The sequence below is a fragment of the Gossypium hirsutum genome, chromosome D11, assembly GCF_007990345.1.
Source record: "Gossypium hirsutum isolate 1008001.06 chromosome D11, Gossypium_hirsutum_v2.1, whole genome shotgun sequence".
In the NCBI taxonomy this organism is placed as follows: domain Eukaryota; kingdom Viridiplantae; phylum Streptophyta; class Magnoliopsida; order Malvales; family Malvaceae; genus Gossypium; species Gossypium hirsutum.
The window spans coordinates 9,132,810-9,159,360 of NC_053447.1; the positions used below are offsets into that span (position 1 = coordinate 9,132,810).

The 26,551-nt window shown below is 32.5% G+C and overlaps 2 protein-coding genes, 1 long non-coding RNA gene and 1 pseudogene across 4 annotated transcripts; all 4 read left to right on the top strand.

Annotated features, from left to right (window-relative positions):
* The first annotated feature begins 215 nt into the window (after positions 1–215).
* On the top strand, positions 216–2,373 carry LOC107924661 (uncharacterized). 2 transcript variants are annotated; one of them, XR_005921049.1, is made up of 3 exons: positions 217–1,127; positions 1,204–1,639; positions 2,004–2,373. It is a non-coding gene; the product is annotated as an uncharacterized lncRNA (long non-coding RNA). The 2 variants fall into 2 exon arrangements; XR_001691823.2 differs by having other exon boundaries at positions 216–1,639.
* Positions 2,374–5,453: 3,080 nt separating this feature from the next.
* On the top strand, positions 5,454–6,429 carry LOC107923077 (ethylene-responsive transcription factor ERF023). Its single transcript, XM_016853291.2, has one exon. It carries the CDS (start codon positions 5,492–5,494, stop codon positions 6,056–6,058), a length of 567 nt encoding a protein of 188 aa, XP_016708780.1. The 5' UTR covers positions 5,454–5,491; the 3' UTR covers positions 6,059–6,429.
* An 840-nt stretch (positions 6,430–7,269) lies between these two features.
* LOC107923555 (exportin-2-like) lies at positions 7,270–8,745 on the top strand (annotated as a pseudogene).
* Positions 8,746–18,170: 9,425 nt separating this feature from the next.
* On the top strand, positions 18,171–22,832 carry LOC107924220 (auxin response factor 18). The gene is made up of 14 exons (XM_016854565.2): positions 18,171–18,806; positions 19,238–19,353; positions 19,509–19,604; positions 19,706–19,759; positions 19,895–20,047; positions 20,181–20,265; positions 20,385–20,475; positions 20,585–20,749; positions 20,836–20,949; positions 21,040–21,112; positions 21,194–21,338; positions 21,426–22,033; positions 22,101–22,288; positions 22,383–22,832. The coding sequence occupies exons 1-14, from the start codon at positions 18,752–18,754 to the stop codon at positions 22,525–22,527; spliced, it is 2,088 nt and encodes a 695-aa protein (XP_016710054.1). The 5' UTR covers positions 18,171–18,751; the 3' UTR covers positions 22,528–22,832.
* The last annotated feature ends 3,719 nt before the right edge of the window (positions 22,833–26,551 follow it).

A 26,551-nucleotide genomic window follows, 5' to 3' on the forward strand; every position in this document is an offset into this window, starting at 1 on the left:
TAGGCATGTCTTCTGGCCGAGTGAGCCATACAGCCGACCACACGAGCGTGTGTCCCCTGCTTCTAAGAAAGTTTTTGAGATTTTAAGAAAAATTCCCTTAGTACTTGGTTTAGTCCCGATTCACTTCTAAGGTGAATACTGGGCCTCGAGGATCCATCTAAGAGATAATATGAGTGTTTATGATTTGTTCTTAATATGTGTAACAAAGGTTGGGAAATGTCCGTATTTAATTCGTAAAGTTCAATAATGTTCTATAACCCTGTTCTAGTGACGGATAAGGGTTAAGGGTGTTACAGTAGCGACCTTTTCACTAAAGCCAGATAGCCCAACAGACTTGCCTGCTTCATGCGATCGATAGACCTCAGCAGATGACCCAAATCAAAGTTGGCCCAATGTGCGTTCCATGTTTGGTCTGTAATAGGGACCATAAAGCATACTTGGGCTACTAGACCCAATCTAATTTCCGTGTGGGCCACCATTGGACACAAACATGTGACCCACTTGATTTATTTTTATCATTTACAAAGGGATTTATATCCTTATATTGCTGCGTAACTCCAAAGTTTTGAAAGGAAGGCCAGCCGCCCTAAGACGCACCACTAGAGAACGGTGCCGGACTGTGTCCCGTCAGTCCACCATACTACCCAAGCCCACCAAAACCAGTATACCAACCACTGCGCATCTCCGATCCAGTATGAGCAAACGAGAATCGCGCCACCGTCGGAGCAGTTAGACCATCATACTCACGGTTGAACCGGTAGAAGCACCGTTACGCTAGATGGCCATAATAACCGTAAATTTGGCACTGTATACGAGGACGAAAGCCACGCCCGCGCAAACGACCACCGCGCACATCACTCAAACTAGAGTCAGTCTCTAGAGGAGTTTCGACCAGATTGACATAGATCAGTATGTCAGGCACCGTCTGTGTTTGGTGGCTTTCGATCTCTAACAGGACGTTGACAAGCTTTTGGAACGGAAGAGCCTCCGGTGAGAATGATACCGGGGTTACCATAGCATCAAACTCTGATGGTATACCGGCAACAAATAAATTCTACTTTTTTGGTCTCCGAAACACTAGATCTAGAGGCCTAAAGCAGAGCACAGAGATTCTGAATGTTGGCAAGGTATTCTTTAATAGAGAGCTCACATTTTTTTACGGATACAATTCATGCCTAACACGAGACACCTTAGCACCAATAGATGCCACAAACAGTCGATTCACAGTGTTCCAGACATCGCAAGCTGACTTCGCGGTTGTAAAGCAAGACAACAAAGACGCACTGGTCGTAGAAAGCAACTAGGAGGTAAGGAGCTTGTCTTGTTGAACAAACACGGAATCTTTTGGATTTGGAGTTAAAGCACCATCCGGAGACGCCACAAACCTAGGCGGTAAAGGTAACGTGCCGTCTAAAAAGCCTAACAACTCATATCCTTCAACAATTAGACGCACATTGCTGTCATTGAATAAAAATTTTCTCATCTAATTTTACTGTGTCATGGCGAGGAAAACACTAAATCAAACGTAAGCTGGAAAACGTCGGACTAGAGTGATCAACGGAAGTGGAGTCTGTCGAATTAGCCATGGATTAGCAAAGAAAACAAGCACCATGACCTCAGGCGACTGATACCATATTAGGTACCATATTCTTGAATAAGAACAGAGAACAAATTGAAAAAATGTGAATTACTAAAGAAACTTGCTTAGTATATTATTTTGTAGTGATTTCTACAATGCTAGTGTTTTTATATTTGATTTTTGAGTAACTGCTATTAACAAACTATATCAGCCTAAGTAACAGAATGATAATAGACTAACAATATCTGTTACACTTGGGATGGTGGTTCTTTGTTGTTGTCCCAACGAAACATTAGATGAATGCGACATTCATTCAAAAAGTGGTCCCCCCATCTACATAATTGCTTTGTGAGCTCTCACCATGGCCAATAGTTGTGTGCGAGTCCAGTTAAACCTCCAAGTTTTATTGATTGTCTTTCTCCAGGAGTTTCTGAACCAAACAAGGTGTTGTGGCGTTGTTTGGAGTTGGCCGAATTTCCCCAAAACAACATAGGGTACACCATTTCAACACACATGTGATTGATAGCAACAAGTTGCAATTTAGGGCAAAGTATCTTTTGTCATGCATGTGCCCTGAGAGGTCATACGATTATAGCAATCCTCGAAGCCAAAGCTCAAAGAAAGAAACATAAAACAGGATTTATATGCTGCCTCAATTTTCGTCATATATATTTTAATTTTTTATGTCTGTTTTACGGTTCATGTTTGAAGTTTATGATTACCTCTCTAAACAATATCGTCTTCAAATTTATATTTCCTTATTAAAAGTGTAATGTACTTCACCGTTACTTTCATATTTGTTGATAAGCTCCCTCATATAATAATTTAAGATTTTAACTAATTCAACAGTAGTAAGGGGCAGTCAAATTATAGCAGTATAGGCCTATGCACGATTTCCTTGCATGTTTGCTGGGAAACCAAGTTTACATAACATCTATCACATTCTCAACAGCCATTGGAACTATGAAAGCTCCGAAGATCTAAAACGTGTATATATATATATGAGGCCAAATCTACTGTGAGATTGTTTACTTTTGCTGCCATTTCCAATACTAAAAATTAATGTCGTAGTAAATTAGGAGACCATAGTGTTATTTTCCCCTTTTACTGTTGGTCATAATCTTGAATTAATATGAAAAGAGGAATGGTTATAAGTGTTAAATAGTTAGCCGACTAACTAATATAAAATAAAATTAAAAATTTCTAAAATTTAAGAGTAAATTTTCTAAAAATGTTGTTTTTTTTTTAATACGGGACTAGGCCGAAATAATGAATTTGCTGCAAATTCGGGACAGAAAAGAAAATGCTTCCAGTTGAAAGCGTTTTCCTACAAATCTGCTAAAAATGCTTTCAGCTAGAAACGTTTTCATTATTTTGGTCTAACCTCGTAATTTTTTAAAAATACAGCCCAATATAGTAAGGGGCATTTTTGAGAAATTTATTGAGAATTTAATGTATATTTACAAATAGATAATCTAATTTAAATATAAAAAAATCTAAGACCCAATGGATGAAGGATACATAAAGATGATATTTGCTGGTTGTAGTGGCTTCTGGATTAGCCACCACAAAGGGGAACAAAAAGAAGAGAAAGGAACATATGATATTGATGAGGCACACATGTTTCATCCTATTTAAATTGACTCCTACATTTATCTTTTGGAAAATAATAATTTATGCATTTACTATTAAAATAATTTTAATGCATAATAAAGATTAAATGATATTTGGAAATCTGTTAGATCGTATGTTGGGGGTTTTTTTTCTTCTATGTTATACTGTGAAAATACAGCCTCATGAAACATGAACTTATGGTGAAGTGGATCTATGCATATTATTAAAGAAAACATAAAAGGGGGGACAAACATGGGTCTCTAGTGATTAGCGAATATCTGTTAAAAATGACCCAATGGAGAATGAAGAAAAAAGAAATCACATCAGAAGAAGCCTTAAAAGAAAATGATATATATGGATGTCACGGAATTCTCGTGTTGTAGTTTCACCTTGTGAAAGACTGAAACATCTCTTTACAAACTTCCCCACCACATACCCTTTTCCCTTTGGGAGCTTTTAGGGTCCCGAAAATTATCCTGCCTTGGGGAGCCCTCCACTCTTGGTCATCTCATCTTATATATTATTTGAAATTTTAATGGATCATATTTGATGATAGTTCAATCTAACTTAACAATCCATGTAATGAAACAAACTAACCTAGCAAAAGGTTATTTATCATAAGAAAGACTCTTATGCATACTGAGGCGAAATTAGACAAATTTTTTAGAGGTCAAAATTAAATTATAATTTTTAATAGACTATTTTTATAATTTTTAAAAGATTGAATCAAATTTTTATATTTTTAAAGGGGTTAAAGTGTAATTTTATTTTTATTAATTTAAAATTTTAAAAATTAAAAAAAACGTACGAAAAATATTTTATTTTAGGGGAGTCCCGAAAATTTCGCCAGTGTATGTAGATATTCTTACAATAGCATGCTCAAATTATATAATTATTTATTTTATTGGTACTTTAATTCATATTTAAATTGACGGGCAAATTACACATAAAAGCCCTATTTTTTTAAAATTTACCGAAATAGGCCCGATATTTTATTATTTACCGGAATGGGCTATTTTTCTTGAAATCGCGTCCACGTCAGTGCGATGTCAGGGGACGTGTCAGCAAATCGCGTCCACGTCAACGCGATTACTTACATGGCAACAAATCGCGTCCACGTAAGCGCGATTTGCTGACGTGGAAGCAAATCACGTTTACGTGGACGCGATTTATGCCGCACGTGAACAGTATCCACCGGTCAAAAAATTGACCGTTTATGATTTTTAGTTTGAAAAACTTTGAAAGGCCATAACTTTTGGTTCGGTTGTCCGATTGAGACGATTTTTTTTATTTCGAATAACTTTTCGAGATCTACGCGCTGACAAACAGCCGAAGGCGGTTTGCCACAATTTTCATCGAAAAAGATCATTTTTTACCTCTAAATTTTAATTTTTTCGGTTTAAAATTGAATTTTGAAACATTCAAATCATTATTTTCCTTATTTATTTGAAGTAAACACCGGATTTTTTTTACAGAATTGTTGTATTATTTTTTTTGATTTGACACGTGTATGGAATAGGTCCGATAAATCGTTAGAACGTAAGTAATATAATTAAGATAATAACAATATTTTTATAATATGTCAATTAATTAGTTTAGCTTAGTTGGTTAAGATGGTTGCTCTTTTCCTTTAGTATCTTGGTTCAAATCTTCTTGGTAATAATTTTGAATTTTTTTTGTACTTGTTGCATTTATATTTTTAATCAATTAACTCTTCAATATTACATTAATATATATTATTAGTACAATAGTATAGACGGATTGACAATTTGAGCTACAATATTATGAATATTAACTACAATACATAATTTGAGCTACATATTACAGTAATACATATTGGGGCAAAATACCAAAAAAAGCCATATTTTTTAAAAATTTACCGAAATGGGCCTGACATTTTATTATTTACCGAAATGGGCTATTTTTCCCGAAATCACGTCCACGTCAGTGCGATGTGTCAGCAAATCGCGTCCTCGTAGGCGCAATTTGTGTCCACGTAAGCAAAGTGCTCTGACGTGGACGCGATTTGCTGACACGTCCCCTGACATTGCGCTGACATGGACGCGATTTCGAGGAAAATGGCCCATTCCGGTAAATAATAAAATACCGAACCCATTTCGGTAAATTTTAAAAAAATAGGGCTTTTTTGGTATTTTGCACTAAATTGATTACTTTAATTTCCGTTGCCTACGTACCAACAAATAATAATGGTTAGTTTAAATATGGACACTTGTCGTTTTAACATCTAATGCAGCTATAAATGCCCAACGCACACTCGTAGCCTACGGTTTTAATGCAATGGAGCAAACTTCGTACACTGAAGATGACTTGAACTCTTCTTCAACGACCACCAGCGAAACTCACCAGAAACACATTTCGAAGCGGGGCAGCACGCGGCATGCTGTTTACCGAGGTATCCGGAAACGACGGTGGGGCAAATGGGTGTCGGAGATCAGGGAGCCACGCAAGAAGTCACGCATTTGGCTAGGCTCTTTTCCCGCGCCAGAAATGGCCGCTAAAGCTTACGATGTAGCGGCCTTTTGCTTACGTGGAAGTAAAGCGCTGCTAAATTTCCCCGACAAAGTGGAAGATTTACCGAGACCATCGACGTGTACGGCTAGAGATATTCAGGCCGCGGCTGCCAAAGCGGCTTATTCAGTAGTTTCTTGGAATAAAAGTGGAGTATCAGCCGAAGAAGGGAATGGACACAGCGGTGACGACTTTTGGGGCGAAATTGAATTGCCAGAACTGCTGAATAGCGGCTGCAGTCAATGGAATTCTTGCGGGTGGACATTCGCGGCCGATTCCGCCTGGCTAGAAGGAGAGGCTCAGCAACAGCAACACTACTTCTTGGCTTGTCTTTAATGGTGTTGTAAAAGAATAAACTGTTTCAGGTTTCAACGAACCTCTTCCCATTGCTGTATAGGTACTTAATTTTGGCATGCTATAGTATATGCTTCAAGTTTGTGATTTGGCATTCGCAAAGGAAATTAGGTAGTGCTGCACCAGGTTCCAAATTAACTCACTGCTGTTTCTTTACGGCTTGAGATCGACTCCACATCTCTACAATTTTTATTTTGCTGGAATTTAGAAGTGATTTATATTTTGTTTTGTTTTTCCCCTTAATTTCAGTTATTGGCCTATTAGTAAGAAGAAAATTATAATATCAACCAGCGCTAGTTGTATTTTTGGAGACAACTTATGTTCAGATTTTGAATAAAATATTGTTGAGTGAACTCTAAAAAAGTTTATAAATTATTTGCTCTGTCTATAGATGTGATCAAAGTATAACTCCCATTACATACAATCAACTATGCTTCGCATGGACAGATTTGGATGGATGGTGGGGTGCGGTGTGATGCATTTAGTTTACTTTTTATCTCACGTTATAATATTGTTGCAGTATGTAATCTCATCGCGCCACCGTTGTTTTTACACTAACCGCAGGAAACTCACCGCCCATCCAAATTCATCCTAAGTCCACTGCTATTTGCCTTTCTTCTACGCACCATTCACACAACTACTAAATTATCGTACTAAAAATAGATAAATAAATTAATCAAGAAGTAGGATAATGGGTAAAATGTAGAAAATAATAAGAAACAATAATTAAATACACCAATTTCCTAAAAAAAAGTAATTAAAAACTCTAATAATAAAATTATTACTACAGAATAAAAATATTAATCAATTAACAACTATTTGACTCAATACTAGCAACCTAGAAAACTAATGGCCACTATTGTAAAACAATAAAATGAGTAATTGGTTTAATCACTGTAAACCACTTTCCTCAGCAACCAACACTAAAAACTTTTATTGGTAAAAATAATGTATATATTAGATAATAAAAAATAGATAGTATCTCAAAATGGTATTAATTATTCTCCTGATAATTTTAAATATATAGTATTATTGTCAAGTAATAACTACAATAAAATAAATTTATGAGAAATTATTCTGAGAATCAAACCACAAAAAAATATCTACGAATATGTCTAATTACTTGACTTACTAATTACCTAAGCTACTAATAAAAAATAAAAGATAATACAAAATTTGTTGAGCTCCTTTGAAAGGACAAGGAATGTGCCATATATTTAGTTGTGTCGCTTGCAATAAAAATTTCTGGGGGTACTTCTGTTTCAACTCATCTTGTAGATGTTCAGACCTTCACATCAGTTATCGTCCCCGATTGCAAAGCCAAGATGTCAATGGGTACCCCATGCTCAAGGCGGGTGCTCTTAAGTTCTTCACTATGTTCCGTGCCTAGATGCAGAAACCTCTTGCATTTCAATTGTTCCCAGATTTGGTTCGGTGTTTAGGTGCGGAATCAAATGTCCCTTCACTCTGATGCTTCTAGCTGCAAAGAAAAACTGTTGCTTGTCAAGGATGAAGGGGGGAAAAGCTAGATATGCTTCAGCTGATATTACTCCTTGTGTGCCAATACTGATGAACAACCTTTTCATACTTCCAAGTTCCAAGTTTCCAGAGTCTGAGGAAAATCAATATGTAATGAAATGTATGATGCGTGTTCTTGGGATTGCAGACATTTCCAATGAGATTGCAGGGCCTTGCTTTAGTTGGTTCACCTCTATTCTCAATGAAGTTTGCAAATCCCCCCAAAAATCCAGCTTTTAATCATTACCGTGTTAAGTCTGTGGCTGTTCTTATAAGACGGGCATGTGAGAGGGATGCCTCTCTTGTATTAGCAGATTTTTCTGCTTCTCTTCCCTGATTCATGGAAGAGATCTTCAAATGTTCCTGCCCTTGTGCGTTTACTTGAAGCTTTTATTCAAAAGGCACCGCATGAGCTCAATCAGGAGGGAAGACTGAACCAGGTGCTTGGCATATTCAACATGCTTGTTTCGTCCTCTAGCACTGCCAAACAGGGCTTCTATGAGCTTAACACTGTTATTGAGAATCTTGAATATGGTGTCATATCTCCCTACATGAATAATTTTTGGAAGTTTCTTTTTATGCGCCTGCAAAAACAATCCTACTGTAAAGTTTCAGAAGTCTCTTGCGATTTTCATGTCACTCTTTTTGGTCAAGCATGGGGCTCAAAATTTAGTGGGCACAATGAATGTAGTTCAGGCCAAGATATTGTTAGTTGTCTTGGAGCAGTAATTGAGTGTACGTTAGCTGCAGTTGCTTCGACCAGACTCGTCTGTGAATCTCCAGTTCTTTTGGATGCTGCAGCTGCTAGACATTGGGGCAGAATGCTGGATAGCATTGTTACCCTTGTTTTATGGCCGGAGAAGGACAGAGCTGAGGAAGAACTAGAAATGCCAGAAAATGTGGGCTATACAGCCACTTTGGTTACATTTAGATTTCGGATGATTACTTATTATTATTGTACTAAACGAAATGGACCACATCATCTCTTTTCTCTCTCTCTCTCTGCATTATATCATATGTGTATATACAATCTTTTCTCTGGTTGTTTTCAGGTTTTGCTTTTTATGCACAGAGCTTACGAGAAGTTTTCCTTTTTATCCACATTCTCTACAACATTAATTTTTTTTTTCAGTTATTTCTATTGGGATTAATATTTATTAGTACTAATAAATATATAATGCTAATTAATTGTAATAAATATGATGGTGATGATGATGTTTTCCTTTGACCGTACCATCCTATTCATACGGGTACTTGTTGCCTGCACTGCATATTATTATAGCCACCCATCTCAAGGCATCCCCCCATGTCTCCCCATTTTCCCACTCACTAATCACTATTATATTTTATTATGACCCAAAATGATTATTGGCAACTTTTCAGATTTTGAGTTTAGCACTTCTTAACCTCACCTGTTTTCAAAAAAAAATCTTAGCATCACTTTGTCTGTGTTATTTCAGGTATTTACTTCAAGGAATATATTTATCTCTCCCATATAATAATCTATCAAAAAAGCAATCCTCTTGTTGCAAATTAGAACACCATTTAAACTACAAATGTATTCTAAACTTGATTGATGGAATGTCTCGCATCCTCCTCCTTTTTTAAAAATCATTTAATAAAAAATAAAACGTATTATCAATATCACTAATTAATCTAAAACTATAATAATAATAATGTATGAAGTGAGACAATCATTATCCAAACAAAAAATAATGAACTTGGTTTATGTATATAAGAAAAACGAAAACAAAAATGGCTTCCAAATTTTATATATTTAAATTTGAAAAAAAATCATATGCACTTAGGGTTTGATTTTGGGCGTGGTTTTTGAATAACGGTATCCAAATACGTCAAATAATTTAGTCGCTGTTATTGCACAGACAAACTTTATGAAGAACCAAAATCCCTTGATCTCAGCCACTTCTTAATTTTCTTTTTTATTATTATAAATGCCGGTAGGCTACCCTCCTCAATTTCTTCAAATGTTTTTAACATGATTAACGCCTCAATCTAAAGATAAAAATACTAACATCTCTAAATTTAATTAAACTACAATACAAGTACCCAAACATAAAAAAAAATCTTCAAATCTGACCCCACACATCTCTCTAACTTTTTAAGGGTGGCCAATAATTGGTGGTCTTTAAAGTAGTGAGGAGCCTCAACACATTTAAGCTCTTAATTAGTCGTAATAGTAGCCGTAGGCCAAGACCAAAAGAAAACACTCGAGGCAAATTCGGTCTCCACATGGGCTGTCTCCCTCCCTTTCCCATTAGGAATATTAAATATTAATTATCTTCCAAAGCTTCCCCATTTTCTTCGCTTCACATCGCAACAACTATTTTTTAATTATACATCTTACCCTTTAGAGGTATTAATAAAAAAACCGATCTCATTGCTACATTAAAATTTTTTTATGTAATTATTCAACAATAATTAATTAATCCACTCAACTTAGCAATAATTTTGATGTAATTATTAAAGCTTTAGCTTAACAAAATTGTGTGGTTAATATAACTCTAGTATTTCAGACTCCATAGAAGACCTCAAATCTTTCGCCTAATTTCCGTACTTGTCACTGTTTCTTGTTAAGGAGGCAGCTTGAAATTTTTGACCAATTTCTTTTATATAATATATTTTCCTATTCTAGATTGGAATAAGATTTTCTTTAATTCCTCCTAAGTCAAAAGAGTTTCTTCTGATATTGAAAATATGCCTAAGTCGGAACAAAATCTTCATCCTTACCTTCATTTAAAGTTTTGTTATCTTATGATCCAAACATGCCCTCCTTTGCTTTTGATTGTTCTTAAAAATGAAAAAAAAATTGTAATTCGCGAGTCTCATATTCTAACCCTAAACAATATTCCTTATTCCTTACCGCTTATAAAAAAAATCATAATTTAAATTTAAACACTTTTATGCCTAATGAATCAAGATTTGGTCATGTAAGGAAATAGTGGGTATACATGGAAAATTGAGGTGAAGCGAAAAAAATGTTTAACCAAGTTGTCTACTTTTTTGCCTATGATTGGCTTAACAGAATAGTGGTTTGGTTGTTTAATTACAACCATAATCAAGGTTGAGTACATGAATTGGATTCCACCTCCATCGCTAATTCTCATTCCGTACATCCACTTATAATAAAATAACCATTATTTGCTTTAAATGAATGGTCCAACTTTAGAGACTAATAAGTCAATCTTCATTTCTTTTTCTTTTCTGTCAATCATAATTAAGATTAATTTTTTAATTTAAGTGAAACGAGAGTAAAATTTTCCTCACATTATTTTTTTAATCTAAAATATTGAATTTAAAGATTTACCCATAATTAAGATGAAAATACCTTATTTATAAAATATTTAATTATGAATAAAAAATAAAAATTTCTATAAAAAACTTAAGAAATGTTGATTTGGAATGGAATAAAAGATTTCGTATATATTTTAAATAATTACAAGTTTAACTCGTATTTTTTTTCCAACCAAAAGATAACATAGCAAATATTTCACCAAATGAAAGGTTGAATGATGAGAATACCATCAGCCTCAATGGAAATTTTTTCCTTTTTAATATTCTCTGCTGTTGTCTCAATCTTATAATCATTTCATTCTTATTATAGAAAGAGAAAGGTCATGATAAATATGAAATTATTGAGGCCTTAACCAAATTTTTGAATAATTTAATTTCTATTTATGTTATTAAAATAGATAGATGAATGTGAATAAAATTTTGATGTTGGTTTATTAAAAGAATTCAACATCAACAAATTTTGTTTGCTTCATTTTTATACGTGAATAAATTTATTTGATAAATCGTTTATAATTTATTTAAAACTCATCTATTATTTGACTATTATATAATATTACTGTTATTGTTTATGAGTTTTCTTAAATATAATTTTTAATTATTGTATATTTAAAAAATGAGTTTGAAATTTCATTATATTAAATATAAATTTCCCCACTATTTTAAATTCAAAGCTATTATTATAAATTTTTTTGCTTTAAAATAAAAGCTATTACTATAATATTTATTTTTAGTAATCTTTATTTTCCTTTTTACATCTGCATGAGTTGGTGCAGGTTATGATGCATCAATATTCGAAGGAGAGGGCTATTGGAGTCTGAGGCGAAGTTAGGGCGGGGCTGACAGGTACCCTCCTATAATGAAAAATTGTAATTTAGATTTTTTGAATTTTTTTAAAATTTTAAATTAGTAAAATAAAATTACAATTTAACCCTTTAAAATTATAAAATTTCGATTTAATTCTTTAAAAATTATAAAAATATAGACTATAAAAAATTAAAATTTCATTCGGCCCTCCCTAAAAAATTGTTCTCGCTTTGCCCCTGATTGGAGTGTAGGCATTGTGGTGCAGAAGCTGGATGGGGAGTTTGTCCATGCTATATATCTTTCGCGGAATTTGAAAGAAATGTTGATGTCAAAAAACATTTAGGGTTTTGGGTCGATTTTTGGGATATTTAGAGAAATAAGTCGATTTTAGAGTAGAAAACGCGTCCTGCAGGTATGCTTTCTAACATTCACATTAGCTCATTTGGTCATATCGTCAATGTTAATAGTTTTGTTTTTGAATCTCATGTTCAATTCATCTCTTACTCACATTTGTATTCTTATCTCATGGTGTTTCAAGCTTTACTTTTATTTTAAATTATTGTTTTTAATATATTAGCTCCTTTGGTTAGATGATTAATTAACCGTGATTTTATCCTTGAGTCATAGGTTCAATTCCTTTATCAAGTTTTTTTTTAAATTAATAAATATATTGTTTTAAAGTTTTTTAATTTTTAATTCATCTTTTTAATTAATTCATCTTTTAATTATAAAATCAAATAATTATTGCCAAATATCATTATATTTAGTAAATATAATTTTCATATGTGTAATATTTATTTTTCAATCTATATCATGAGTGTAGTAAATTTTAGTATTATATATTTTTGTATGTGTGTTTAAAATATTTCACATATAAACATAATGATATCTGAAATATTTTAGACATAAAAATAACAATGATATTTAAAATAATTATTTGATTTTATAATATTAGAAATCACCATACCCATAGTGTACGTGGAGAAAATAAATATTTGACATATAAATATTATATATAAATAAAATATATTTAACATAATGATAAATATCAATTTTATCAAAAATATATATTATATATAATAGTATACGTGGAGAAAATAAATATTTGACATATAAATATTATATATAAATAAAATATATTTAACATAATGATAAATATCAATTTTATCAAAAATATATATTTTTATTATATAATTGGCAATAATTATTTGATTTTATAAATAAAAGAGTTATTAATTAAAAAGATTAATTAAAAATAAAATAACTTGAAAACAATATATTTATTAATTAAAAATAAAAAAAAAGAGCTTGAAATAATATTTCATAAAATAAAAAATACAAATGTGCTTAGAAGAGAAATCAAACTTGGGGCTCAATAATAAAATCATTATTAATTAACCATCACTCCAAAGGAGTTAATGTTTTAAAAATAGTAATTAAAAATAAAAGTAAAGCTTCAAACAAATGAAATAAAAATACAAATGTGAGTAGGAGAGGAATCAAATCCAAGACCCAAAGACAAAACTAATAACATTTAATCATCTAACCAAATGAGCTAATGTGTTAAAAAGTCAAAAAGTGCGCCTGTAGGATGTGTTTCCACTGCATGTTAGTGAAAATGCGCCACATAAGACGTGCTTCACTTCTTTCTCCAAAATTGACCTATTTTCTTAAATATCCTAGAAATTGACCCAAAATCCTAATTTTGTTTTTTTTTTATCAAATTCGGCCATATATTTGAGACTTTGGATGTGGGCTGTTAATAATTTGAGGTAAGAATGAGATAGTCTACACTGGTGCTCAACAAATTTACCATGCAATGCAGGCAGGCTACGGATGAGGATTGGTTGTAAATAAACTTGATTGTAGGTTGAGTAACTTGTACAGATTTGAAGGTTCGTTCGAAAAGTAGAAATGTTTGAGCAAAAATATAAGTTTAGAAAATAAAATTTGATAAGATTTTTTGACTCAAGCCCCGCCTGAATTTGTCTAAAATTTTCACTGTTGTTTTGTTGTTGTTTGCTACCATTTTACTATTATATTTCTACTATTTTGTTGTTATTATTTTGATATTGTATAACTTTAGTTTTATTATTAATTTTGCTACTATTTTCGAGGCATTTGCTTGCTAAGTTGCAATTATTGTAGTGTTATTTAAGTATAAATATCTTTTAGTACTTTCAATTTGTTGGGAAGCATTTATTTTGATGCTTTTAGTATATTTGATGTATTATATTTTTTAAATTTGTTTTTCTATAAAAAAAATTAATACAAGCGGGTTGGGATCAGGTTTAGCATTTTTTATATGCATTGAGTTTAGACAAAATTTTAAGCCCATTTCTTGGGTCAGACCCAGGCAAGTAAATGGGCCTAAAATTTTGTATTAGCTCAGCCCGACCCATGATCTGATCTAGTTGAAACTTGACAATATTATACTCAAATGTAACTAACTCATATTTCATGCTTGATTCCTATAAACTATGCATGTCAAGTTTGGCATAAATTAAAAACTTTTAGCTATATGTTTTATGTAAAAGCTTTTAATAGTTAAATATATATTAATATAGATAATATTTTAGATCAATTCAAAAATTTATATGCATGATAAGTACAAATATCTTGATAAATTCAACTATTGGATCGTTAAAATAGTAATTGTATAAAAGTTATGGAAGGGTGTAAAACCGTTTTAAGTTTTACATCGATTTAAGTGGATAACTCCCCTATAAATATAAATATGGATGTAATTAAGATATATTTGCATATATCTATCATATATTTATATTATTAATAAAATCCCTGACTGGATTGGTGTCACGAGTCAACCGGACACCAACTCAATTAGTAAATGACTAAAATAACTTTACATATTTAAAATAAGTTATATTGAAAGAAATTTTGTCTTTTTAATAAAAATAACATTCCGTATTTAAAATAAATTATATTTTTTTAGGTTACTTATATATGGTGGGATTTAAATTCATGCCAATTATATTAAAAAATTCTAAATTTACCACTCAACCAATGCCTTATTTTAATTTTGTTATGCATACTCTATTACTTCCATTAATTGATAGTTGCATGTTTTTAAACACACATCTCTTTTCTAAATTTATGATTTTCATACTATATCTTATAATAGGATTTCTAATCATTTATTAAAAGCTAAAAACTAAAAATTAAATTATAAATATATATTATGAGAAATATTTAAAAAATATCGATAAATTTATAATTGAAACTTAGATAATAAAAATTTATAATTTTCTTTCATTTGCTTTTATTGATTTTTTTAATTTAGAAAATTAAATTATATTGACTAATTTGAACAAGCTCTTAGACTTATCATTAGCAAGGTCCTCGACCAAGTTGGGGGCTTCCGCTATCACATTAATACCCTTTGAACCATTGTGTGCCATCTTGATAATTCGATCTGCAACTTGATTAACTTCCCTAGGAACATGTGATACCACCCAATGCTCATTATCTTTTAGCAATTGATGAATGCATTTGACTAGTGCTGACGTCGAAAAATCCGAATTCTTTATGAAAAAAAACCCTAGTCAAATTGTCCATTATTCTAAAAAGAAAATATTTTAATAGGGGACTAAATTAAACATCACCGTCTTACAAAATTGGGTTAACTTAAACTTAGATATAATGATTCAGTTATTAAATCAACGTATTTAAAGTTGATCACTAGCTCTTTAAAAAAAATAAAAAAAAGGTTGCCCATTAGCTGCCAATCGAGTCTTAAAAAAAAATTAGCCTGTAAAAGTCATATAAACTTATAATATTTTACACGTACGTAAAAATTAGAATACCATACAAACAACTTTTCCCTCTAAATGTAGCCACCAAGACAAATATTATGCGCAAAATAAATAAAAAAAATATATGAAATAAACAAATAAAATATTCTCTAAATTGAATCAAAATAATAAACTAAAAGATTACAACATGACACATTACTTACAGAAATGCATCAAAGTTTACGCAAAAGAAATTATAACTTATAAAAATATAAATATATAATATATAATATTCTATATGTAAAACTGAAAATGTAAAAGAAAATAACATAATATCTAAAAAAACTTACCCCATGAAAAAAATCCTATGAAATTGTATATATATATTATGGCACTTTTAGCCTTATTTGTACTATATTTAAGTCATTTATTGAGTTGGGATTGAATTAGCAATAAATGTTATTTTTTTTAATTGGTCAAGTGACTTTTTTTTTTTTAAGATTTAAGAAAATAAGTCGATTTTGAAGAGAAAAAGTATGAAAAGCGCGTCTAGCTGGGCCCACTTTCTACACAGTTGGCAAAAAAGTTAGGCAAGCTTTCCGCACAGTTGTCAGGAAAGCTCGTCTAGCTAGGTGAGCTTTCTGCACAATTGTCAAGAAAGCTTGTCCAGTTGAACGAGCTTTTATTGATATGTCAGAGAAAGCGCTTCTAGTTGGATGCATTTTCTTTGGAATTTTTAGAAAAAACTTCTAGCAGGGCACGCTTTCCTAACATGTCATTAAAAACTTATCCAACTGGATACAATTTTTATACTCTCTCCAAAATGGACCTATTTTCTGATTTTTTTTTGAAAAAAAGCATATTTTACCAATTAACAAAAAAAAAAAAAAGAAGAGAGAGGCATATATGCACAAATTAACTTGAGTTAGGACATCACCTCAATTAGAAAATGATTAATTATCATTTTATTAAAAAAAGTAACAAATATTATTATATGAATAATTTTACTTTTTTATATTTTATTTAAATTCGCGGTGAATATTAAACCTAGCACACCTATATCTTTAAAGACTCATTTTTATCATTCTAATAGAAGGTGCATTTGATTTATACATCATTTTTGTAAAAATATTTTTACATTTATTTCATCGACATGTATATACCATAATTGAATATACTTTTTTTTTTCAATTTTTTTCTTTCCTACATTATGGATCATCTAATCTAATTTCTGTTTATGTTTCTTAAAAATTCAACCTTCTTTCAAATTGACTGACAATCAGAACAATTCTTAATTGTACATAAACATAGTATGCTGTATTGAAAATTGAAATATATATATACATATATATATTTAAAAATCACATACTTAACATTGATTCGATGGTTCCAATGAAACACAAGCACCAAAAGGAATTATCCACAAATTTAATTAATTTGATAAATTTTATAAAAATTATTTTAATACGATAAATATGATTAAAAATCACACCATGGGTAGACCACCCATCCATATCCAAAACTGACCATAAAAATTCATATTTATGAAGAAATTGAAAATGAGACCGGAAATTCTCTGCCGGGTCTGCCTGCCATGATGCAGACAAAGAAAGACGCAGCGAAAGCCGAGAAAATCAAAAGACAAAAAAATAAAAAATAAAAATATCAAACGGCGCTGTTAATTGTAACGCCCGTTCTGCTCCCTTCTCCTTTATATCTTTGGTCAATTTTTTTATTTTGGTCCCTCTAGTATACTGAAATTTGAGTTTTAGTATATATTATCTTTTATTTTTATAATAATATCATTAATTAATTAAAATAATTGACATTATAAACTATTTTGATAAAAATAATAACATAATAGTTTCTTAAAAGCACTAATTTTATATCAAAAATTTATTACCGGCATAATGTGTTAGATGTTATTATTTCCATCGGGATAATTAACGGTGAAAATGATTTGAACCATTTGATGATATTATACAAATAAAGGAACTAAATTTTATCAAATTGAAACATATGGACTAAATTTCAACATTGAACATAATAAAAAGACTAAAACCAGAAGTTGACCTATATCTTTCTTCTGTTACGTTTTGTGGATGTGGTGTCAAACGAATCAAGGCTATCCTTACGTGATGTACAATCATTAAATTGGACGTTGTCCTTATCTGACGGCTTATATTCAGCCTTAGTTTACAATACATTTGGTAATGAAATAATTATGGTTTATTATTAAACTTAAAGAAGCCATTTTCATACTTAATATCACATTTTAATTCAAATGGAAAAAACCATACATTTTTATGTTATTATTAAGATGTTTTGATATTTTATGTATAATAAAGAATGAGGTTTCTATATAAACTTTCATTCAGATCTGTCATAATTTAACTTTTTATTACAAAGAGAAAGTAAGTATTTTTAGGCAATCAAGCACATTGAATATTACTAATATAAGTACCGACAATTACACAATCATGATCAACATTATACTTGTAATTACATGTTGTTTAAAAAAGAATACATCTTTTCTGGTAGATGCATTTAGAAAAAAGAAACGTGTAAAAATGAAATAAAGCCAGAATTAGTAAAAGAAAATAAATTAGTTGGTAATTTTAATCAATAGAAGAAACAAGGCAGCGAAAATCACATGATGGGAAGGGGGAAAAGGCTAAAAAAACTCAAACTTTGATACAAACTAAAATAAATAGAAGTCAAAGTGGAGAAACTATTGGGTGAGACACAAAGAGATCCGGTTTTAGGGATGTCGTAACGTTGATACATTGTCTCTAAGCTCTGATTTAGAGAGGGAGTGGGAGGGGCAAACAAAAACGACAAGAACAGCGAAGGAAAGCAACAACAGCTTCAGTCTTACATTATTATGAGTGCTTAAAAAAAAAAGGCAAAGCAGTATTGGAGACTTGAAAAGGAAGGTGGTTTTAAGGGGACCAGACAAAAGCAGAAAGCGGTTTTGTAACTGAAATGGGGCGTGGCCAAAGATTATTAAAAGAGGGAAAAGAAAAGAAAAGAATCCTCACTGTCGTTACACAAAAACTACCAACAATGAATTCATATATAACCATCAGGCCTAGTTAGTCCTTTTTTTTAAAATAAAATTTCTTTCTTTCCTTATTTCGACTCTTCTTGGGATCTTCTCTGTTTCTCCTTAATGGGGTAGACTTTGCCACTCTGCCTGGCTTCAAAGATTTTGGTTTTTTTTTTTTTAATTTTGCTTTTCTTCTTTTGTGCTTTATTTTCTTTGCATCGTGGATACAACCTTGTTTTGATGGCTCATTTAGAAGGTAATCAAAGGGGTTCCTCGACTGCTCATGCGGTTTCAGGTGAGTGTTGAATTACATACAAAAAAAAAGGGTCTCTTTTGGTGTCTAAGAAAATGGCTTTGTTTGGTGGCCGAGAAACTAGAATAAAACTAAAAGTGGGTTTGTTTTAGACGGTTGTATCGTTGCGGTACGGACATTGTTGTTTTTGCAAGAGAAAATGAACTTAGCTCAACTTGGTTTCTTTTATCAGCTTTAATTTTGCTTGGGTGGAAGCTTTAAATCATGACAAATACTTGAAGGGTTGTTTTTGCCTGTTTCTACTATCTATATGCATTTTTCTTGCGTTTTCTCAGCAACCCACCGGAGCTCCAAGTTAGAGTTTTTCCTATATGGTTTCTGTTGGACCTGCTTTTACCTTACTTTTTCTCTTAACTCCCGACTTCGAGAGATTTTTTTTTTATGAATTTCATTTATTATATTTTGTTTGATAGGTTCGGCTGGTGATGATCTATATCAAGAATTATGGAAGCTATGTGCAGGCCCCTTGGTGGAGGTTCCTCGGGTTCACGAGAGAGTTTTTTACTTCCCTCAGGGTCACATGGAACAAGTAATTCTCCCTTTTTTTTTTCTTTAAGAAATTATTGGATTCTTCCTCTCTTTTTTGTTAAATTGCTTCCGATGGAAAATTCGAAATCAACCATGGTCTTGTTTATAAAAAAATTCTGCTATTTTTTTTTGAGTTTGTACTGATGTGTTCTGCAGTTAGAAGCATCAACAAATCAGGAACTTAGCAATCAAACCCCACTGTTTAATCTTCCTTCTAAGATCCTATGTCGTGTTCTTCACGTGGAGTTACTGGTATTCTATCTCTGATTTTGTTTCTTTTTATTCCTGTATGTTTTGAGCTTGAAGAGATCATCTTATTATTATTTGTATGTTTTTTTCCCCTTTTTAAATAGGCAGAACAAGAGACAGATGAAGTTTATGCTCAGATCACTTTGCAGCCTGAAGATGTAAGTAAATGCTATGTCGTCCTTACGTCATGCCTTTTCTTTTTCCAGTGGATAGATTTGCCGAAGGTGAAGAAGGTTAGAGAAATAATGGGTTACTCTAATTGTTTTTGATGCATCCTTATATTATCATTACAGCAAAGTGAGCCTACAAGTCTTGATCCCTTCCCCACCGAGGCTCCAAAGAGGACAGTTCATTCCTTTAGTAAGATTCTAACGGCATCAGACACTAGCACTCATGGAGGGTTCTCTGTTCTCCGAAAGCATGCAACTGAGTGCCTTCCTCTTTTGGTGAAAACTTTGCTTCATTCTTTTTTTTTTTTTTTGCTTCACCTTTGCTTTATGCTATTACTAATCAATTTTAGACTTTATACTATAGGATTATGGCGCTTGATTAAATATCTTTCTATTTACTTTTAAACAGGACATGAATCTAGCAACTCCAACTCAGGAGTTGGTTGCCAAAGATCTTCACGGGTATGAGTGGCGGTTCAAGCATATATTTAGAGGTAGTTTCATCCCCTTTTGAGATTTACTTTCTTTACATGTGATGGTTTGGAAGCAGTAAATAAACCTCTTTTGTAGAACATCGGAGCTCTAATTTTAACTTGTACTCACAAATGATCAGGGCAACCACGGAGACATTTACTTACAACAGGGTGGAGCACTTTTGTGACTTCGAAGAGATTAGTTGCTGGAGATGCATTTGTGTTTCTTAGGTACTTGGACATTTGGATTTTTTTTTTTTTGTGTGTGTGTGTGTATGCAGGTTCAGGTGTGGCATTTTTGCATGACTTTGGCTGTAATTGCACTTGCATGTCCTATTAGAGGTGATAATGGAGAACTAAGAGTTGGGGTTCGGCGGCTTGCTCGTCAACAGAGCACAATGCCTTCGTCTGTGATATCCAGCCAGAGCATGCATTTAGGAGTGCTTGCTACTGCTGCTCATGCTGTTACAACTCATACCCTCTTTGTTGTGTATTACAAACCAAGGTTGAATGTTCTCTGTTCATGCACAGTGCTAATATTGTTGTTCTGGTTATCTCGAAACTGAGTTTCTTTCCTTTGCTCTTCTTCAGGACAAGCCAATTCATAATTGGAGTAAACAAGTATCTGGAGGCTATTAACAATGGATTCTCTGTTGGCATGCGTTTCAAGATGAGATTTGAGGGAGAAGACTCTCCTGAAAGAAGGTATGTTCACGCGTGTATGTTATTGACCTACTCTTTATCTTTTGTTCTTCCTATCCTTTTTACCTATTGGGATTTCTTTTTCAAAATCAGGTTCACAGGTACCATAGTTGGGGTTGGAGATATTTCCCCACATTGGTCAGAATCTAAATGGCGGTCCTTGAAGGTTGGATAATTAGTGATTTGAAATGCTAAAATAATTCTTTTCGTGCTTTTGATGGTATTTCTTCCCAACTATTTCTTTTAGATTCAATGGGATGAACCTGCAGCAATACAAAGGCCAGAGAGAGTTTCTCCTTGGGAAATAGAGCCGTTTGTAGCTTCTGCTTCTACAAATGCACAACCTACTATAATGTGCAAAAGACCAAGACCTGTCGACATTCCAGCTTCTGGTGTGGGAAAATTATTCTTTCAAGTGTTTTCTAAATAGAGTCTGAGTACTGACTTTATTAACTTTAATTCATTAATTGAAATTGTAGAAATTACTACCAGTTCAGCTGGTTCAGCCTTCTGGTGTCGTGAGTCAATCCAGTCTCATGAACTAACACCAGTGGGAAGCACACTTGAGGTCCAGAGCAGTGAAAACCAGGTTATGTGGCCTATGAGGCAGAAAGAAGCTGATAATTGTCTTATCAATGGTAATGGAGGTTACAAATCAAGGACTCCACCTGAAAATGCCTGGCCACCTTCTCCTCTTGTAAATGTATCTTTGAACCTTTTTCCTGACTCAATGGAGAACAACTACAAAACAGGAGCATTGCAAACCGCTCTCACTGGTTATGCCAAGGGCCTAATGCATGATCAAGTTGAAAAAAGAAAAACTGAGACTTTCACAGGTTGCCGGTTGTTTGGGTTTAATTTGACAGATAGCGCTAGTGTAGCTGCCCCCCCTGACAAGGAACAAACGAGCACAAGTATTGGCTACAATGGTGTGAGAGGGCATGTCCCTGCTGCGTTTCATGTTGAACAGAAACCAGAAACTTCAAAGGAGCAGAAGCAAGTTGCATCGGAGACATCAACCCAGGAGATGCAAGCTAAGCAGGGTTCTGCAACTTCCATGAGAAGTCGTACCAAGGAAAACTTCACGGTTTCTGCTAGCTTAGACTGCATTCATTATTCAAGCTCATGATGAAAAATATTTGTGGATACCAAAGGTACATATGCAAGGGATTGCAGTTGGCCGTGCTATTGACTTAACTGCACTGAAAGGATATAATGATCTCATAAATGAGCTGGAGAAAATGTTTGAGATCAAGGGAGAGCTTTGTCGTAGTGGTCAGTGGTCCATTGTTTTTACTGATGATGAGGGTGATATGATGCTCGTGGGTGATGATCCCTGGGTGTAAGTAACTTAAAAGCACCTCTGCTATATACATATATTTATATTTTTCCAGAGCTGGTTATCAGTAAACTGTTTACATTACTTTTAATTGTAGTGAATTTTGTAAGATGGTGAGAAAGATCTTCATATATTCAAGCGAGGAGGTGAAGAAGATTAGTACAAGATGCAAATTTCCAGCATCATCTATGGAGTGTGAAGGGACGGTTGTAAGCTTGGACTCAGAGCATAGGTCTGTTTGAAAACCCTAACTTAGCTTTGTTTTGTTGTCGTTAGTTTGCAATGGTGGAAGAGAAATGTAGCTGGTTTTTTTTGCTTAGTTTTTTTATTTTTAATTTTATTTTGAGAGCTTTGCTCAAGGACAGTAGAAGAGTGAATGAAGTGCAGAAACTAAACTCTTTAGTTTATGGTAAAAAAGAATAGGAAGACTTTGATTAGTTAGAAATGGAAGGATTGAGTTTAGCTTTTGCTTTGTTTGGGTGGTAGCGTGGTTTCAGTGACACAGTGAAGCAGCCTGTAAAAATATAAATGCTTGCATTTAGTTGTTTTTGGCTGGTTTCCCCTGGATGCCATATTCTAACCCGTAGCCTTCAGATTTCTGTTTATTTCGGTACATTTTGGAACCAATCTCGATGACTCTGACACCTCCTGGTCAGAGGACCCCAATGTGCTGTCATAAAGTTTGTGATGGCCTAATGCCATGCTGCTGCTGGTCCCTATTACTCAGGTTTATCCACATTACATGTCCTCTCATTTTATAAAGTGAGTGGTCCCCCAATTTTTTATTTGGGAGCAAGTTAGGTCCGGTTTCAGGCATTCATGGGAGCCGGGCTAGTACAATATAGAGTTAATCTTGTTAGGTTTGGCTTCATTAAAGGTGCAATGCTTGCTTATTACTTACCCGGCCTTAACATTAACTAGGTTTTTTACAAGCTCACGCACATTGGTTCAAAGTAACCGGTTTGCGCTTTACAACACACACTCAATGTTGTGAATTTATAAATGCTTCACAATCTTAGCCATTACAAGAGCCTAAAAAAGAACCAGGTGTGAAGAAAGAAGGTGGATTAGCTAAGCTGTCCCTTTTGCAGACAAGTTGTAACTTAGGCAAGGGTTGTTTTCGTGGAGATATCTCTGCTTCTCCTAAAGGTAGGCATTAGTAACTTTACCAAATTAAGGACCGGAAAAATAATGACTTCTAGTATTTGTTGAAAATCCATTTGATAATGACATCCATGATGTGTAATCCATTTGATTTTAATGACTATATGCTTCAACTTTCAATCCCTTTTTACTATTTTTATAAGAACAAATACTAACACAAGGCAAAGACTCTGTCCTATTTGTCCAAAACAGGTACATTTGAGTAAAATGAAATTAGAGTCACACTAACACCAAACAAGCCTTTAGTTCTCGTTTTTATTTGATGAGAAGGAAACACTGTGAAGAAAGTAGGAAAGGGCATGGTACCCGTTTTCTTTGATTAAGGAAAGCCCAACTTTTAAAAGTGGAGCAGACAGAGCCCAATACTTCATGATTATGTTGTTTATTAGATAACTTTTAGGCCCCCAGACCCAGGCAATTATGTTTACCCACGTGACCGCTGCTACCTTCACAAACGGAAATACTCAAGCACCCTTGATTAGGGATGGCAGCAGAGACAGTTTTAATTTCGATTTGATTTTGTATTTTCTTCTTCTTCTTCTTTTTATTTAAAATTTTCATATTTGACTTTAACCTCGAAAAATATTCTTCTATTCTTACTCAATTCATCTCATAAAATACATCTTGTAAATTCTTATAAAAATTTAAACCTTTTAACTAAAATATATAAAAACTTGAAATCTTATAAAATTCCAAAAAAATTATTTAAAATATATAAAACTAGTTATAAAATTAAAAATCGTTTCTCGATAAAATGTTTAGGGTTTGATCCAAACTGGACTCGACCTGAATTCAAAAGTTCTAATTGACCAAAGGAAAAGAAAAACACTAGAAAGCAAATCAGATCAAAGTAAACATTGCATAAATTTCTGAAAAAAGTTGGTAATGGGCCTCCTAAGTCGTTTCGTAAGTCAAATAGAGTTGGGCCTAAATGGTTCACTGTTGATGTGCCTATGAATTATTAGACATAAAAATATTTCCGTACACTACAGCACATTTGGGGGGGGGGGTCCCATTTGCTTATATTTTATTCAGTGATTGGTGGAGAAAAAGAAAATGGCAAGAACTCAAGCTGGGAATTTTGATTCCAAAGTTTCACGGCATCATTGCGAGCTTCAGACGAAGGAAAATGGTTAGGGGAAAATTGAGTTTCCAGGAGTTTGGCAGTTTGGTTTAGTGTTGAAATTCCTCAAATGTCGGCATTACCTAAGTATCCTATTACTAATATCTCGAATTCTTAATATTATTGGTTAAGACGGATACTCAAGTTTGAGTTTTGTCATGTATAGTTATTCTAGTTTCATCATTTATATATGTCATGTATGGGGTTTACCTATTTTTTTTTGTCTAACGTGCTTTATATTTTTTTTATTTTACGTTTTAATTATTTGAATATAAATTTGTATTTGTAGTAAAACGAAAAAGGAAAACATTTTTTTAAAATAATACTTGAAATTTATTTACTATATAATATAAAACATACCAATCTAAGATACCTCATTATGTTATGATAAAAAAGATACCGCATTATCTTGTAGCTTGCATGAACCATGTTGAGTCATTGACAAGCATATGGTTTTTTGGGCAATATTTTTTAAGTCATTTTCAATGAATTTATTTGATAATTTATGACCATCTTGATGTGTTGCACTGGAGGCTGAAACTGCTTACAGAATTGTCGGTGCTTTAAAAGCTTCAAATTAAACATTAGCATGTTGCAGAGCCTGATAATAAAGAAAGAAAGCAGGAAAAGATCAATGGTTGTTTTGTTGCTTTATGGGTAGTGACTCTTTAATCACTAATTAAATAATAGCGACATGTTAGTTGCTATGGCAATTTTATTAATGGAAGGTTGTGTAAGACAAAAACCCTTTGCTTCATTAAGTTTGAAATAATTTTATTAATGGAACAAAATGCTAAAGAATTATAGACATCAAGTGCTTAGTTAATCCCTTTGCATCTGAAAATGTTGCTCGTAACAATTTTCTGGATTCTCAAAACCTCCAAAATTGATTCTATAATAATTAAACACGGGTTGAAAGATGATGAAAAAGAAAATGAGAGATTGGTTAAATATTTTATATTGACATTTTCAATATAACATTAACGAAACTAGAACTAATTCGTTGTCTTAGCATGTGATATAAATAGGATTTTTTTATTATAAAAATTGACTCTAAAATTTTGATTAATTATGAAAATGATTCATTTTTTTATTATACACGTAAATGACTTGAAATAAACCGTAAAAGTTGGTAGATCCAATAAATTTGTCATCACTAACATGCCACATCAACCACTGGAATAAAAAAAATCAATTTTTTGGTGGTGTCAAGGAGAATGACAATTTTTACTATAGTAAAAATATAATTTTTGAAGGATTAAATCAAAATTTTATCATGTTAAACTAAAAATGATAAAAAATTTTCATTAAAAATAACAAAAATTAAGATGTAATTTAACCTAAAAATGTAATTTATCAACATATCCTTCATGTTATCATGTTAAACTAAAAATAATAAAATTTTGATTTAATGGTTATTTTTCGTTGTCACTTATTTATTCAGTAACAAGTTCAAATTGGTTATGTAAGTCTTTCTGTTGGTTGTGGTAGGACGATAACGGGTTCAAATTGGTTATGCAACCAATGAGTGTATTATTTGGGATTCTGTAACAGCCCAAGTTTTAGTGATATCGAAAACAGTGATTTGGGATCACTAAATCCGACAACTAAGCTTGAAAATTTAATAAATTAATAATTATGGGTCAAGTGTGAATTTAGAAGAATTTTTGAATTAGTGAATTCTGTGATTTAGTGAATTTTATGATTTAAAAAGAATTTAATTGGTAAATTGGGTCTAAAATGAGGTATCGAGACCTCGAATCCATAAGTCGAGCCATAAATATTTTTATAAATATTTATGGAGTGTCATGGAGTTAGTATAAAAGTTTCGTTAGAAAATTTTAACGTTTGGATAGTCAATTAATTAAAAAGGACTAAATTGAAAATAATGTAAAATTTGTTAAATTGTGATTAAATAGTTTAAGTGACTAATAAGGAGGGATTTAAAAGGAAATTAGGCCTAAAGTATATGGGCTGGA